At 45.1% G+C, this 15403-nt stretch overlaps 1 protein-coding gene across 1 annotated transcript in view; it reads right to left on the reverse strand.

Annotated features, from left to right (window-relative positions):
* Positions 1-13019, reverse strand: part of ddx18 (DEAD (Asp-Glu-Ala-Asp) box polypeptide 18) — a 30897-nt gene extending 17878 nt beyond the window's left edge. The window contains exons 1-6 of the mRNA XM_038789840.1: positions 12653-13019; positions 9784-9963; positions 8832-8987; positions 7524-7659; positions 5870-5970; positions 4789-4988 (exon numbers count right to left, since the gene is read on the reverse strand). Coding sequence (XP_038645768.1) covers positions 4789-4988; positions 5870-5970; positions 7524-7659; positions 8832-8987; positions 9784-9963; positions 12653-12743 — 864 coding nt within the window. The 5' untranslated portion in view covers positions 12744-13019. The remainder of the gene's footprint in view (positions 1-4788; positions 4989-5869; positions 5971-7523; positions 7660-8831; positions 8988-9783; positions 9964-12652) is intronic.
* Between the last annotated feature and the right edge of the window lie 2384 nt (positions 13020-15403).

Here is a 15403-nt window from a genome sequence, read left to right on the forward strand (position 1 = left end):
CAAGCATAGACACCTAAAATCTATCATTGTCCTCTGCCAATTGCAATACTCTAAATAGGGAGATCACAGTGACATAAACATTTAATGCTGTTCAAAGTGCAGAGCAAACACTATATTCCCAGATCAGCTTAGTCCCCTCAGTATTTGAATCCCAACAATATCCATAACATAGTTTATCACGAGAAAATATATTCGAAAAGGTACCAAGCAGACCAATTTGATGGCCGACAACATCCTGCAAGTACTTGTAGGAAACACTGGAAAGAACAGTTTAAATAGTCAATCATGCCATGTTCCTAATATTTCTTAAAATGATAGCTGTGTACTGTTGAATTGTAGGCCAAATCCAAAATAATGAGTTTGTTGGGTCCCAGTAGCCTCACTGATATCTCTCTCAAACACAAAATTCCAACAGGGCAACAAACTGTACTGAGACAATGCCTTTAACATTGTAAAAGGTTGCAAGAGTGGTATTTAAAACAAAATTGAAAGTGAGCTGCACAAGGACAGATGACCACAGGAACAGGTAATTTAGCCCTTCGAGCCTGTCCATCCTTCATGCTCTGCAACCTAACACTATATGTCTTTGCCGCTCATCCCTTAGTGCCTATAACATTTATTAACCCAATCTCACATTTAAAAAATAATTCACCTACATCAATTGATGTTTGTGGAAAGTAATTAAAAACTTTCACTACTTTGAGTGGGGAAATGTTTCCTAAATTCACTCTAGAAATACCTGGTCCTAATTTTTAGACCCTGTCTCCTAGTCCTAAACTTCTCAACTAGCAGAAATAGTTTCTATCTACCCTCAACCAGCAGAAATCGTTTCTATCTACCCAAACTGTTCCTGTTAATTGTTTGAAAACTTCCAATCTAACCACCCCTTAACCGTCTAGATCATCGGGTATACAACCCAAACTTTTGTAATTGCTCCTTGGAATTTAACCCTCGAAGTCCAGGTATTATTCTGGTAAACCTTGCATTCTAGTGCTCATAGAATTTACAGTGCAGGAGGCCCATCGAGTCTGCACCGGCTCTTGGAAAGAGCACCCTATATAAGCCCACGCTTCCACCCTATCCCCGTAACCCAGTAACTCTAGATATAAAGATCAGCATCCCATTAGCCTTTATGATTACTTACTATACCTGTTCATGACATGTGCTTGAATCCCCTAGTGTCTTTGGAGCCCACTCTTTCTAGCTTTATATGAAAGACATGATTTTAATTTGGTTCAAAGTGCAGAGCATATGCCATAACTTTGGAAAGCATCCAGCTCGGTGCTTTTTAGGTTCAAAGTGGATGAGCTCACAATTGCCTCCATTGAAATCTGTTTGCTTCAGTTTTATCCATAGTTAATGATTTTCAGAGACCGCTAATGTTTAAAGAGAAAAATGAAAGAACTATCATAAAGATTTCACATTTTAAACAAAACACTATGCCAGAGATAAACAAAGCAAACACTAGTTTGTAAACACCTAAAATTTAGACTCAAAATCTCAAAACATAAATAAACATTGCCGAGGAGAGAGGAGGGTTGCCAAAGCTTTTCATCTTGCACTCATCAGGACCAACACAAAACGCCAGATTTCAAACGATCAAAACAATTGATCTAACAGGAGGAAATGCTGCTGATGATTATCATGTCAACTCTGATTGGCCTTGGAGAAAGTAATTGGGAACTATGGGCAGAGAACAGGTCCCTGTGTATGAATTCATGTTGCTTTGAGCAAGTATAAATGAGCCATAATACTAGCTCTACTGATCATCGTTAATGGATTATTAGTGTACCTGTTCTCACACTCTGGATTGTTCAGCAATTCACAGTGCAGAAGGAGGCCATTCGGCTCATCGCATCTGCATCGGTCCTTGGAAAGAGCACCCCACTTAAGGCCACACCTCCACCCCATACCCGGAACCCAGCACTCCTACCCAACCCCTTTGGACACCAAAGGCAATTTAGCACGGCAAATCCACCTAACCTGCACGTCTTTGGCCTGTGGGAAGAAACTGGAGCACCCGGAGCAAACACGAGGACAACGTGCACACTCCGCACAGTGACCCGAGCCGGGAATTGAATCTGTGACCCTGGAACTGTGAAGTGACAGTGCTAACCATTGTGCTACTGTGCCACCCCCACTGTGCTACCGTGCTGCCCAATTGCAGAACCACATCTGGCAAGACATTTTGTTTGGGCTGGTTGAGTATGGTCTGTACTCTGAGGATTAGGAACTGAAAGAACATGCTGTTTGATTTGACCAGACTGGGAATCACACTGAAATTCATACATATGCTGCTTAATTGTGTGGTACGTAGTACGTCTTTTTAGACTGATGGCAGCAATGTGAAATGGCTTGCTTAACCCATTTTTTTGTTTTTAGAAACTTTGTTTATCTTTCCAGAATATTTTGAGGTAGACAGGGCACATTAACCCTTTTCTACTTTTACATCCACCCAAGGCCCCATACATTACAGGATCTTGAGGTTTGATTCATTTCTCCCGAGACCAAACCAAGGTATGTGGTAGCACAGTGGTTAGCACTGTTGTCTCACAGTACCAGGGACCCGGGTTTGATTTGCGGCTTCAGGCACCGTCTGTGCGGAGTCTGCACATTCTCCCCGTGACTGTGTGGGCTTCCTCCAGGTGCTCCGGTTCTCTCCCATAATTCCGAAAGACGTGCTGATAGGTGACTCGGGGATTTTCACAGTGGCTTCATTGCAGTGTTAATGTAAGCCTACTTGTGACACCAATAAAGATTATTATTAGCTCTCCAGAATTCACTTTGGTTCTATGTAGTGTTTCAGATATTCTGAGACGCAAGAGTTTTTGGGGTCCCTTGGCTAACTCGCCCTACAACTTTTCTTTGACACCTTTTGATTGTGGACTCTCCCAACTCAAGCATGGATCTTACCCACTTTCTTGCTCAGTGGCCATTAAATCAGAAAACTCCCCTCGTTTCTGATAGACCTCTGCAATGTTTCCAACATCTTTACTGCCCCTAGCAGGGACTCTCTCTGCCTCCTACAAGTGGCAACCTGGCTGCCTCCACAATTCAAACTACTTTTTTTCTGTGTGAAATCACAGATCAAAAGCTCAACCAAAAGAGTACCTTCCTGCAGTTTATTTCCAGAACAACATGGCGTACCTGGGATGTTCCAGAGAGAAACTTAAACTTATCTTTTACCTTCGAAACATCCCTTTGATCTTGGGACTCACATGAATATCTCTTATGGGATAACTGCAGATACCTTGCCTCTCCCAAGAGCTCAGAGATGTTGACTATTGTTTACATGTTGCTTTCAGAGCTTCTTTGATCTAGGAAATTACATGAATAATTTTAACCTTCTTGAATTACACTTCAAATTTAAAGCCTTGCTCAAGATGCTTTGAGACACACCAGAGATCCAGTGAGGCCCTTAAAATTCTTGGGTGTGAATACTACTCATCACCATCACAACAGGACGTTCCCATTTAACAGCAATTACAGCAGGTTTGATGAACTCCTCAGTTCAGGTGTTTCCATTTGTCTTGCATTTAAAAATTCTCAAATTAAAAGTTATACTTTAAAACATATGAATGAACAAAATATTTGCAACACCATCCATTTAGTTTGTAATATATCCGCCAAAGACTTGGTCAAGATATCAGGTTTGAAGGAGTTCTTAAATGGAGGAAGTAGCAGAGTTACAGCAATTTAGGCAAGGAATTCCAGATCGTAAGCCCTCAGCAGCTGAAATCACGGTTGCCAGTGGTGGAGAAATTAAAATTGGAGGTGCGAGGAATTGAAGATTTGGAAGAGTGCAGACATCTTTACAGATTGTAGTGGATTACACGGATGGGAGATGAGACCACCAAGGAATGTTAGTGTATAGTGTATAATTAGTGGGCAGCACGGTAGTTAGCATAAACGCTTTACAGCTCCAGGGTCCCAGGTTCGGTTCCCGGCTGGGTCACTGTCTGTGCGGAGTCTGCACGTCCTCCCTGTGTGTGCGTGGGTTTCCTCCGGGTGCTCCGGTTTCCTCCCACAGTCCAAAGATGTGCGGGTTAGGTGGATTGGCCATGCTAAATTGCCCGTAGCGTCCTAAAAAGTAAGGTTAAGGGGGGGGTTGTTGGGTTGCGGGTATGGGGTGGATGCGTGGGGTGATCATGGCTCGGCACAACATCGAGGGCCGAGGGGCCTGTTCTGTGCTGTACTGTTCTATAGCATACCTCATAAAAACATTATCCACCCTTCTCTCAGCCAACAAATCAATATTTGTTCAATCCATCCCCAACATACAGCTGGAAAAAATCTCTGGGAGCATCTTGGAAGAAGTACTCCCTTTGGAAAATAAGAAAAACTTCTACTGGAGAAAGTGAAACTAACACATTATCACCAGGTCTGACAGTCCATAAAAGCAGATGAGACTGCAAAGATTTAGAAGGTTGTGGGTTCAAGTCCCATTCCAGAAGCATGAGCACATAATCTAGGCTGACATGTTACCGCAGTACTGAGGAAATGTTGTAGTTAGATGAAACATTAACTTGTGAGCTTATCTCCTGCTTAGGTGGTTGTGGTTAAAGATTTCATGTCACAGTTAAAGAGGAAATGAAGAATTCCCCAGGTCTCCTGGCTGACATTTATCTGTCAACCAAAATCAATAAAACAAATTTACTGATCTCAACTAGTGCACTTTATTGGCCATTCTAAAAGTATCTGTAATGACTGCATGGTGCTTTGTGATGAAAATTCATGAATCCTTCTTGCATATGTTTATGGAGAATTCAAGTGATAAATGCACAATACCTGCATATGATCCAGCAGTCTGCCTGGAGTTGCTATTATGATATTGATTCCATTTGCCAACTTTTGTGCTTCTGCAGTTCTGTTGCTGCCTCCCATGAGTAAGCCATAAGTATGAACATGGTGCGTCATTAGTTCTTTAAGAACACCATAGGTCTGCATGGCTAATTCGCGAGTTGGTGAAAGGACAAGGACACCCGTTCCTGAGGAAACAAGCTTATTTTCAATTACAGTCCAAACCTCAGCTTAGCTTCATGAACAGTATATTTCATTTATTTCTGTTTCAAAATTAGGATGACTTTCTTAGCAGAGAATTAAGATATCATTGAGGCCGAAGGGAAAGTGAGGAAAATCACACCTCAAGACAGGATAAGTTATGATACTTTCTATAGTGTTACGCATTATGCATTTTACTAGATTATTCTAAGAGGATATACTTGCAAGGTTTGAAATTAAGCTTACCCAGAAAAAAAAATACTCTACACTCAAACTTTCTTTCCAACACAATTCCAGCCACTGATTAAATTAATTTTTAAAAGCAAAACACGGTGCATGTTGGAAATCGGAAATTTTTTTTTTTTTTGCCGAATGTGCACTTTTGGAAGCATCTGTGGACAGAGAGAGCAGCAGATTTAGCATTTCAGGTCTGTGATATTCTCAGTTCTGAAACGGTAACTCTGTTTCTTTCTCTAGAGATGCTGTCAGGGTCGCCAAGCACTTCCAGCATTGTTTTTATTAAAAGCATTATTTGCTATTATCTAAATACTGGGACTGGTTTAGCACAGTGGGCTAAACAGCTGGCTTGGAATGCAGAACCATGCCAGCAGCGCAGGTTCAATTCCTGTACCGGCCTCCTCCCTGAATAGGCGCTGGAATGTGCCGACTAAAGGCTTTTCACAGTAACTTCATTGAAGCCTACTTGTGACAATATATTGTTATACTATATGATCATATTGCTCCAGAGTCAATGTGTTCTATTTGAATAATTAAAATTAAAAGTACAAATTGAAATATGTCCAGTGAATGGACATGTATCCAGTGTCAATCAATTAAAACAGTTACAACTTGAGCCATTTTTATTTACCGTTTCTGGGCATGAACCTAAGTTTGTAGATCAGTTCAATGGCAGGAATGAGAAATGCCAAGGTTTTCCCACTGCCCGTCTTAGCAGCAGCCAAAATATCCCTAAAAAAATGCAAAAAGAATAATTTAATTTTATAGTTTTGGCTCCAAGTCTTCCTTCACACGTTTATTACCATCTCCATTGAATAAACATGCAGTGTGCAGGAAAACATGTTTTACAAATTTATATCCATTGACAGTGAATCATTTTTTGAATCAAATACTGTGAACAAAGATGGCAACGCCAGAAAAAGGAGATAATTCATCCTCAAAAATGTTTTAAAGTGCTCTCTCAACTCAAGATTTTCTTTTGCATTTATAGAGTACCTTTAATGCAAAATATGCCCAAAATGCTTCACACAAACAATCAAAAAATGGACACTAAGCCAAAGGAGATATGAAGACAAGGAAGTCTTAAAAGATGTAGAGGATGGTCAAGTGGCAGAGGAGTTTCAGAAAAATCCAGAGTATTGGCAGCCAAGGGTGGGGCAAAAAGAGGGCAGTACACACAATAGGCCAGAACAGTTTTCCAGCAGGGGCTTTGGGGCTGCAGGAAATTCAGAGATAGCGAGGAGCAGGCCTATGAAGAGACCTAAAAGTACAAATATGAAATGTAAAATTTGATGGATTGTGAGGAAGCCAATGTAGCTCAGTGAATATGGGAGAGGTGCGGGATAAGGCACAGGCAGCAGAGTTTTGATAACTGAAACCGAGGGGGCGGAGAATAGGAACTCAGGATTGGAGAACATAACCCAGATTGGCGTGACAGAAGTGTGGGTGAAGGTTTCAGTAGCAGAGGAGAATGTATGGAAGTAGACTGTTTTTGCGATGGTAAGAATTATGGGTTCGAAACTTCACTCAGAATCAAACAAGCCGTCGAGATTGCAAACAGAGTGATTCAGCCCGGACAGTGGTCAGGGAAGAGAGCAGAATTGCAGGCCGTAGATTTGAAATTGCAGCAGGAACCAAGAATGTTGGTTTCACTCTTCCCATTTGTTTAGATGTAGGAAATTGTAATTGAAAGACTGGATGTTGGACAAACAATCCGACAACAAAACAGTTGAGGAATTAAGTATGGTGGAACAGTAGAGCAGAGTGTTATCAACAAATTCAAGTTGAACTCATGTGGATAATATCACCAAGCCGGGGGGGGGGGAATTGGTTTCTGCAGCTATTAGCACTCTTTTCCTTGGTTTCTGTGGCTATGACTCATCTTTTATTCCCTCACCCCACGGTGCAAATATCTCCTCCCACTTTCTATGTCTTATAGCTTTGACAAAGGGTCATCTGGACTCAGAACATCGCTCCCCACAGATGTTGCCAGACCTGTTGAGACTTTCCAAAATTTTCACTTTTGAAAGAAAGTGCCATTGATCAATCCTCGGGGTCCACAAGGGTAACTCTGCAAGTGCAACACTTTCTAAATTTCCATTTGCTGTGAAGCAGTGCTCAAAAGAAAGAGGTCTATCCTATTCTCCCTTTGATATATTATCTGAGTGATGCAGTCATTCATCAGGATAACGAAACAGCATTGTGACAGGGGAAAACAATATATACGTTGTAAAAATCGCAAATAATATTATGCACATATTAAATTTATAATCAATCCAAATTACCTGCCCTCCAGCAAAGGTCGGATACTTTTCTGTTGAATTTGTGTCATATGTGTAAAGTTCATGTCAGCAATCCCTTTTAAGGTATTTTCACTAACCAAGTCAGCCAAAGAAGAAAAAGCAGTGTCTTCAAATGCCCCTGAACACAAAGAACATGAAATTTGCTGAAAGGATCACCCTGCAGGGCCATGTGCTTATAACAAACATCAGTAGTACTCATCACATCTTGTGTTGAGAAATTTCACAAAGCATAATCACTTCAACAGATTAGTTTCAAAGTTACAAGGTTTTTATAATATAAAAGCAGACGATTTGACCCAACAGATCCATGCGTGTTTATTCTCCTATTCCTCATTCAGTCAACCACATAAACTCATTCTTCTATTCCTTTCTCCCTCAGGTCCTAATCCAGCCTTCTCTTGTTCATGTTATTCAGTCCCTTTCAAAATGACTGCCATCAATAAATCTACCTTGGTCTCTCAAGTCCCTACAATCTCCAGCCCCATCTCCAAATTCCCTTTCTTTGTCACTGAACAGATTCTCGCAGCCTGAATCAATATTTGAACCTCCGCAAAATCGGGTTTCAAAGCCGCCACAACATTGCAACATGATAATAACCTTTCTCGTCACAAGTAGGCTTACATTAACACTGCAATCAAGTTATTGGGAAAAGCCCCTAGTTCGCCACATTCCGGCACCTGTTTGGGTACACAGTCCTGGCAGCACGTCTTTCGGGACTTTTGGGAGGAAACCGGAGCACCAGGAGGAAACCCACACAGACACAGGGAGAACGTGCAATATCCACACAGACTTATTAAAAGACAAAATTACTTTCTGTATAGGACAGTAACAGACCTTTTTGACTTCCTTGTAGACTTTGACACGGTTGATCATGCGCCTCTCCTCTATTGAGCAGCAGAGGGCAACTGCCCTCGATTTCTCCCACTTATATCCAGGCAATCAAAAGTAGCCCTTCTGCACCCCCTGGAGTCCCTGACAATCTATCCTTGGCTCCCTACTGCTCCCTCATTGACATGTTGTCCAGCGGTATCAACAACAAATCTAATATATTTTCAGATATGAATTATGGTAAAACAGCTACCACCATTCCTGACCAATCCACCCACATGTGTTTGCCTGCTTATCCAACATTCAGTCCTAAAGAGCTGTATTGTGTTCATACCGATGAAGCCCTTGTGACGGAGGAAGAACATGTACTCTGTTGTGAGATCTTGGCTGACGTTCCATCTAGTTTTTGCACAAAACAGCAGTGCCACAGCATTCAACGGTTTAAACCTCAAATAGGTTTACCTGTCAACCCCATAGGCAAAGTTGGCCCTGCATCGTGTTCAGATTCCTCTTCATTTTCATCATCCTTTTGATCTTGCTTCACTTTTAAGTCATCAGCTTTGTTTACTTCCAGCTCACCATCCTCTTCCACTTCAGCACTCTTGGGCTTTTTGATTTCTACAGTAAAAAAATAAAACTAAGTTAGACTATGTTAGACATGTTACTAATGCTGCTAACAATAAAAATAATTCTAACTTTCAATGCAGCAAACATCTTAATTGGTCATGAGTGTCTCCATAAAAATGTAGCTGTATTTCTGTTTTTTCATCAAATCAAAGCTGCTTTGGCGGTGCTTCCATGCGAATGTGAAAATCCAACACCAGAATCAGAAATGTTGGAGTTCTCTCCATTTGAAATCAAAGTGTGCAATTCTCTCCTGACTGAAATCAAAGTCTGCAATTACATCGGTGCTCTGCTCTCCGAACGACTAATTGCTGCAAATAGGATGTACTTATTTTCCCTCATGTCGTGAATCAGCAAAATGGCTCACCGAGTATCAAGGACATCAAGATCTGTTGCAGAGCTAAACACAGAAATATTCTGGTACTATACCTAAATAACGTACTTTGATCACAAATGACGTGGGGACAGTTTTAATTTACCACACCTGACATACTTGTGGCTTAAATGTCAAACCAGATGGAGCTTTGTGTATTGATCCTAAATTCTGCAGACAGCGCATTGAGAGCAACCAAATACATTTTATATGGAACTGACTGCTGCCAAAGGAGATTTTCATTCCATTTCTCTCAACTCAAGCTGAAAATGAAAGGTACACGGTGCCAATAAAGCATCACCCAGCTCTGCCCAAAACACATCTATTGTAAATTAAATGTCTTGTTAAGTCCATCATTTCAATAACAAACTATTGCTTTTATGCATTACTGAAGTGCCGAAAGCAAAATTAACTTACCAGTTTCCTGGGTGATAGTTGCAAGTTTTCGTTTCTTTTTCTTTTTGATTTCTGATATAGGTTTTAGTTCAGTCTCATCATTCACAATTCTCTGTCCTTCCTTCAACACTTTTGGAGTATTTTCCTCATCATTGGTCACCTCTTGAGGCATTTCATTTTCTACCTCCTTTTGTTTGACCACTGTTGACAAAGTTTATAGAGTCCAAATATTAGGTGTACAAACTGGCTCAGATCTGATACTTAGTTAATGATGATAACCTTAAATTGCTATATGGCGGAGTTAAAAATAAACTAATAAATGAATCAGCTCCAAGAGCAGTATATAAAAGAATTGCATTCAGCCTTTCATGATCTGATGTCATTCCGAAGGACTTGCGATCAATACAGCACTTTTTTTTGGGTTTTTTTTCAATAAAATTAGAGTACCCAATTCATTTTTCCAATTAAGGGGCAATTTAGCGTGATCAATCCACCTACCCTTCACATCTTTGGGTTGTGGGGGCGAAACCCATGCAAACATGGGGAGAATGTGCAAACTCCACACGGACAGAGACCCAGAATCAAACCTGGGACCTCATCACCGTGAGGCTGCAGTGCTACCACTGCGCCACCGTGCTGCCCTGACGTTTTGTTTCTGAAGTGTAGTCATAATCATTTTTTGCACAGCGGTGTCCCATAAACAGCAACAATAACCAGAGTGTCAGTTATGGCTCAGTTGGTAGCATTCCCATCTGACTTAAAACATTGTAGGTTCAAGTTCTATTGTACGCCTTGAGCACAAAAGTCTAGCTGGCACTCTAGGTGACTAATGAGGAAGCACTGCTCTGTTGCAGACATAATCTTTTGGATAAGATGTCAAAGCAAGGCCTAATATGTCCTCGCAGGTGGACATGAACGATCAAATAGCGTGGGCTCGGGGCTGGTTTAGCTCACTCAGCTAAATCGCTGGCTTTTAAAGCAGACCAAGCAGGCCAGCAGCACGGTTCGATTCCCGTACCAGCCTCCCCGGAAAGGCGCCGGAATGTGGCGACTAGGGGCTTTTCACAGTAACTTCGTTGAAGTCTACTCGTGACAATAAGCGATTTTCATTTCAAATAGGACTATTTTGAACAGGAGTAGGAAAATTATCCTTGGTGTCCAGATCAATCATAGAGAATTTACCATGCAGCAGGAGGCCATTCGACCCATCGAGTCTGCACCAGCCCTTACAAAGAGCACCCTACCGAACCCACATATTTAACCTATCCCTGTATCCCAGTAACCCCCACTTAACATTTTTTGGACACAGAGGGCAATTTAGCATGGTCAAGCCACCTAACCCGCACATCTTTGGACTGAGGGAGGAAACCAGAGCACCTGGAGGAAACCCACGCACACATGGGGAGAACGTTCAGACTCCACACAGACAGTGGCCCAAGCCGGGAATCAAACCTGGGACCCCGGAGCTGTGAAGCAATTGTGCTAACCACTATGCTACTGTGCTGCCCCTATGGGGTGTTACCTGACACCCCATAACCTGCCGTCATCTCTTTTGCAGCGTCTCTGTGTCCTTCTCACAATTTACATTCCCACCAAGCTTTTTGCATCACCGGCAACCTTGGATGCTTTGCTCTCGTGGTTTCTTAACCAAGGTTACGAATATTGTTCATAAGTAGTTGTGGCCCGATCACTGATCCTTGCATGCGCTCAACTAGTTGCAGCCTGCAAACTTGAAAATATCCCATTTATCCCTACTGCTTCCTGTTTGTTCATCATCCCTCCGTTCATACCAATATGTTGCACTCTACACCATAAAATAAAAACGAATGTCAGAAATGTAAGCTATTCACAGCCCAAAAAGATGTGCAGGATCGGCCGTGATCTGTGCCCAAATGTATGCAGGTCTGGTGGGTAGAGGGAGGGGGCAGTGGGCCTGGAGGCAGGGGCGGGCAAACAGCCAGGGACAAGGGAGGGGGGCAAACAGCCGGGGCCGAAAGAGGGGGGGGGGGGGCAAACAGCCGAGGGAGGGAGGGAGGGGGGGGGGCAAACAGCCGAGGGGGGGGGCAAACAGCCGAGGGGGGGGGGGGGGGGGGGGCAAACAGCCGAGGGGGGGGGGGGGCAAACAGCCGAGGGGGGGGGGGGCAAACAGCCGAGGGGGGGGGGGGGGGGCAAACAGCCGAGGGGGGGGGGGGGCAAACAGCCGAGGGAGGGAGGGCAAAAGCTGGGGCCGAGGGATGGGGGGGGTAAACAGCCGGGGCCGAGGGATGGGGGGGGGGGGGCAAACAGCCGGGGCGGGAGGGGGGGGGGCAAACAGCCGGGGAGGGAGGGGGGGGGCAAACAGCCGGGGCGGGAGGGGGGGGGGGGGGCAAACAGCCGGGGCGGGAGGGGGGGGGGGGCAAACAGCCGGGGCGGGAGGGGGGGGGGGGCAAACAGCCGGGGCGGGAGCAAACAGCCGGGGCGGGAGGGGGGGCAAACAGCCGGGGCGGGGGCAAACAGCCGGGGCGGGAGGGGGGGCAAACAGCCGGGGCGGGAGGGGGGGGGGCAAACAGCCGGGGCGGGAGGGGGGGGGGGGGCAAACAGCCGGGGCGGGAGGGGGGGGGGGGCAAACAGCCGGGGCGGGAGGGGGGGGGGCAAACAGCCGGGGCGGGAGGGGGGGGGGGCAAACAGCCGGGGGGGGGGCAAACAGCCGGGGCGGGGGGGGGGGGGCAAACAGCCGGGGCGGGGGGGGGCAAACAGCCGGGGCGGGGGGGGGGGGGCAAACAGCCGGGGGTGGGCAATGCCGGCGGCTCGGCCTCACACACATTGACTGAGAGTCTCGTTCAGGAGACGCCGCTCGGCCGGGACGGCAGCAGTCTCTCCTCCCTCCCTCCTGCAACCGCTTCACACTCACCTTCCCCACCCGCCGCCAAATTGATATGTTTGATTTTGGCGTTTTTCTTCTGCAATTTCTTCCGGATGATTTTCATGTGGAAATCCGCCATGTCGGCAGCCGGCACGTGGGAGAGATCAGGACCCCCCTGTCCTCTGGGGTGGCCACAGCAGTGCCGTGCGGTCTGCTGTCAGCCCGCTTCATTAAAATAAAATAAGCACCGCACAACTCCGCTAGAATGAAAACAACCACTGAGAATCAAAAGACCACCCCCTCGCCAAATTATACTCCAGGTGGTTTTCAATAAAATGACGATTCAGTGCCTTGGGCGACATGCTCAGACAGCTGCGGAGGAGCACTCAGCTCCTCTCAGGATGGAGTCTGAACTGAGCTGTGTGGGATGTCAGAGACTTCAGACTCAATCTCATCTAATCTCCTCACTTTGATATGTTTCCATAATTCCAGTATCTATCGTATATTCTATGTTTTTTTTCCAATAATGGAATGATCTGTCTGGACTGTGTGCTGTACAATACTTTTCACTGTACCTCGGTACAGGGGTAATAAAACAAATCCAAATCCTTGTTTAATGACACATCCTCCAGTTTGCTCCTCCCCTTTTCTCATCTCTGGGAAATTCTATCTGATTCGCTCATTACACCCTGGCTGGAAACCATCTGACAAACTGATTTAAATTGCTAACTTTGAATGGTTCTGCCTGTTTTACGCTTGTAGTTAGCAGGGAAATTTTTTTTTATAACTTCCGAATAACTCTTAAAGAACCAGACTGAGCCCCGCACAGGACACCCCGAGGGAACACACCACACAATACCCCCATTCCTGATCACTCAGAGGACAACCCTGCCCAACCTGTCACAACCTGAGACTGGACACCTACACCTCCCCACTCCGGCCCAGACCACCCTGACATTGGACAATTTCCCCCTGGCCCAACCTACACCCTCCTGACTTGTACCTCACACCCACTCCCGACTCTCACCCATACCTGAGGACAGTGAGGCCATATGGGTCGAGATCAGGAATAAGAAGGGTGCAGTCACAATGTTGGGAGTTTACTACAGGCCTCCCAACAGCCAGCGGGAGATAGAGGAGCAAATAGGTAGACAGATTTTGGAAAGGAGTAAAAGCAACAGGGTTGTTGTGATGGGACACTTTAACTTCCCCAATATTGACTGGGACTCACTTAGTGCTAGGGGCTTGTACGGGGCAGAGTTTGTAAGGAGCATCCAGGAGAGCTTCTGAAAACAATATGCAGATAGTCCAACGAGGGAAGGGGCTGTCCTGGACCTGGTATTGGGGAATGACTCCGGCCAGGTGGTAGAAGTTTCAGTAGAGGAGCATTTCGGGAACAATGACCACAATTCAGTAAGTTTTAAAGTGCTGGTGGACAAGGATAAGAGTGGTCCTCGGGTGAATGTGCTAAATTGGGGGAAGGCTAATTATAACAATATTAGGCAGGAACTGTAGAACCTAGATTGGGGGCGGATGTGTGAGGGTAAATCAACATCTGACATATGGGAGGCTTTCAAATGTCAGTTGAAAGGAATTCAGGACTGGCATGTTCCTGTGAGGAAGAAGGATAAATATGCCAAATTTCAGGAACCTTAGATAACGAGGGCTATTGTAGGCCTCGCCAAAAAGAAAAAGGAGGCATCTGTCAGGGGTAGAAGGCTGGGAACAGACAAAGCCTGTGTGGAATATAAGGAAAGTAGGAAGGAACTTAAGTAAGGCGTCAGGAGGTCTAAAAGGGGTCACGAAAAAGTCATTGGCAAATAGGGTTAAGGAAAATCCCACGGCTTTTAACACATACATAAACAACAAGAGGGTAGCCAGGGAAAGGGTTGGCCCACTGAAGGACGGGGGAGGGAATCTATGTGTGGAGCCAGAGGAAATGAGTGAGGCACTAAATGAATACTTTGCATCAGTATTCACCAAAGAGAAGGAATTGGTGGATGTTGATCTGGAGAAGGGTGTGTAGATAGCCTGGGTCACATTAACATCCAAAAGGAAGAGGTGTTGGGTGTGTAGCCACCGAAGCTGGCCACTTCCCGACATAAAATGGAACATTGAGTTGCATGCAGGGAAAATTGGACAATGACAGAGAGGCAAGCGGGTTGCAGAACCTCTCTGTGGATTCTGTCTGTGAAGAAACCAGACAGCACAGAAACTAACAAGCTGCGCATATTAATTGAGCGATTCCCGGTGATTCCCAGGCACAATGGACACAACAATTAGAAGAGATTGAAACATTCTATAGCAGGTCAGACATCCCGGCTCCAGTGGAGTCTGAAACAAAAGGACACAAATAAGGTGGAAAGAACCGCCCAGTGCTCGAGGAACAGCCCTGTTATTGGGGAAATTCAAATCAATCGATTGGGAAGAGACCCAATCGATTGCAAGTTTATAGAGGGTCCGCCCAGATGGGCGCGAAACCCAAAACAGTATAAGGCAGAGACCCCGACCCCAGCTCTCTCTCTTAGCCAGCCTCTCTCAGCCAGCACTCCACTCTCTTAGCCGGCCCTCCCAGCAGAACACCTTTGCAGCAGCTCTCCAGGACCGTGAACGTGAGAAGGAGAGGCCTGGCCAATTGCTACACCGACAAGTAAGTGTCATACAACGCACGCTACGAGAGTAGACACTCCTGACCCCTTTAGTCCACACCAACTGGAACCCTGCAGATCCAGGACAAAGCAAGAGGCCATTGTTCCCTGATCCGGCAGTTCTCTTATTCCAGATAAGTATTGGCCTAAG

Source organism: Scyliorhinus canicula, chromosome 2, assembly GCF_902713615.1.
Source record: "Scyliorhinus canicula chromosome 2, sScyCan1.1, whole genome shotgun sequence".
NCBI classification, from domain to species: domain Eukaryota; kingdom Metazoa; phylum Chordata; class Chondrichthyes; order Carcharhiniformes; family Scyliorhinidae; genus Scyliorhinus; species Scyliorhinus canicula.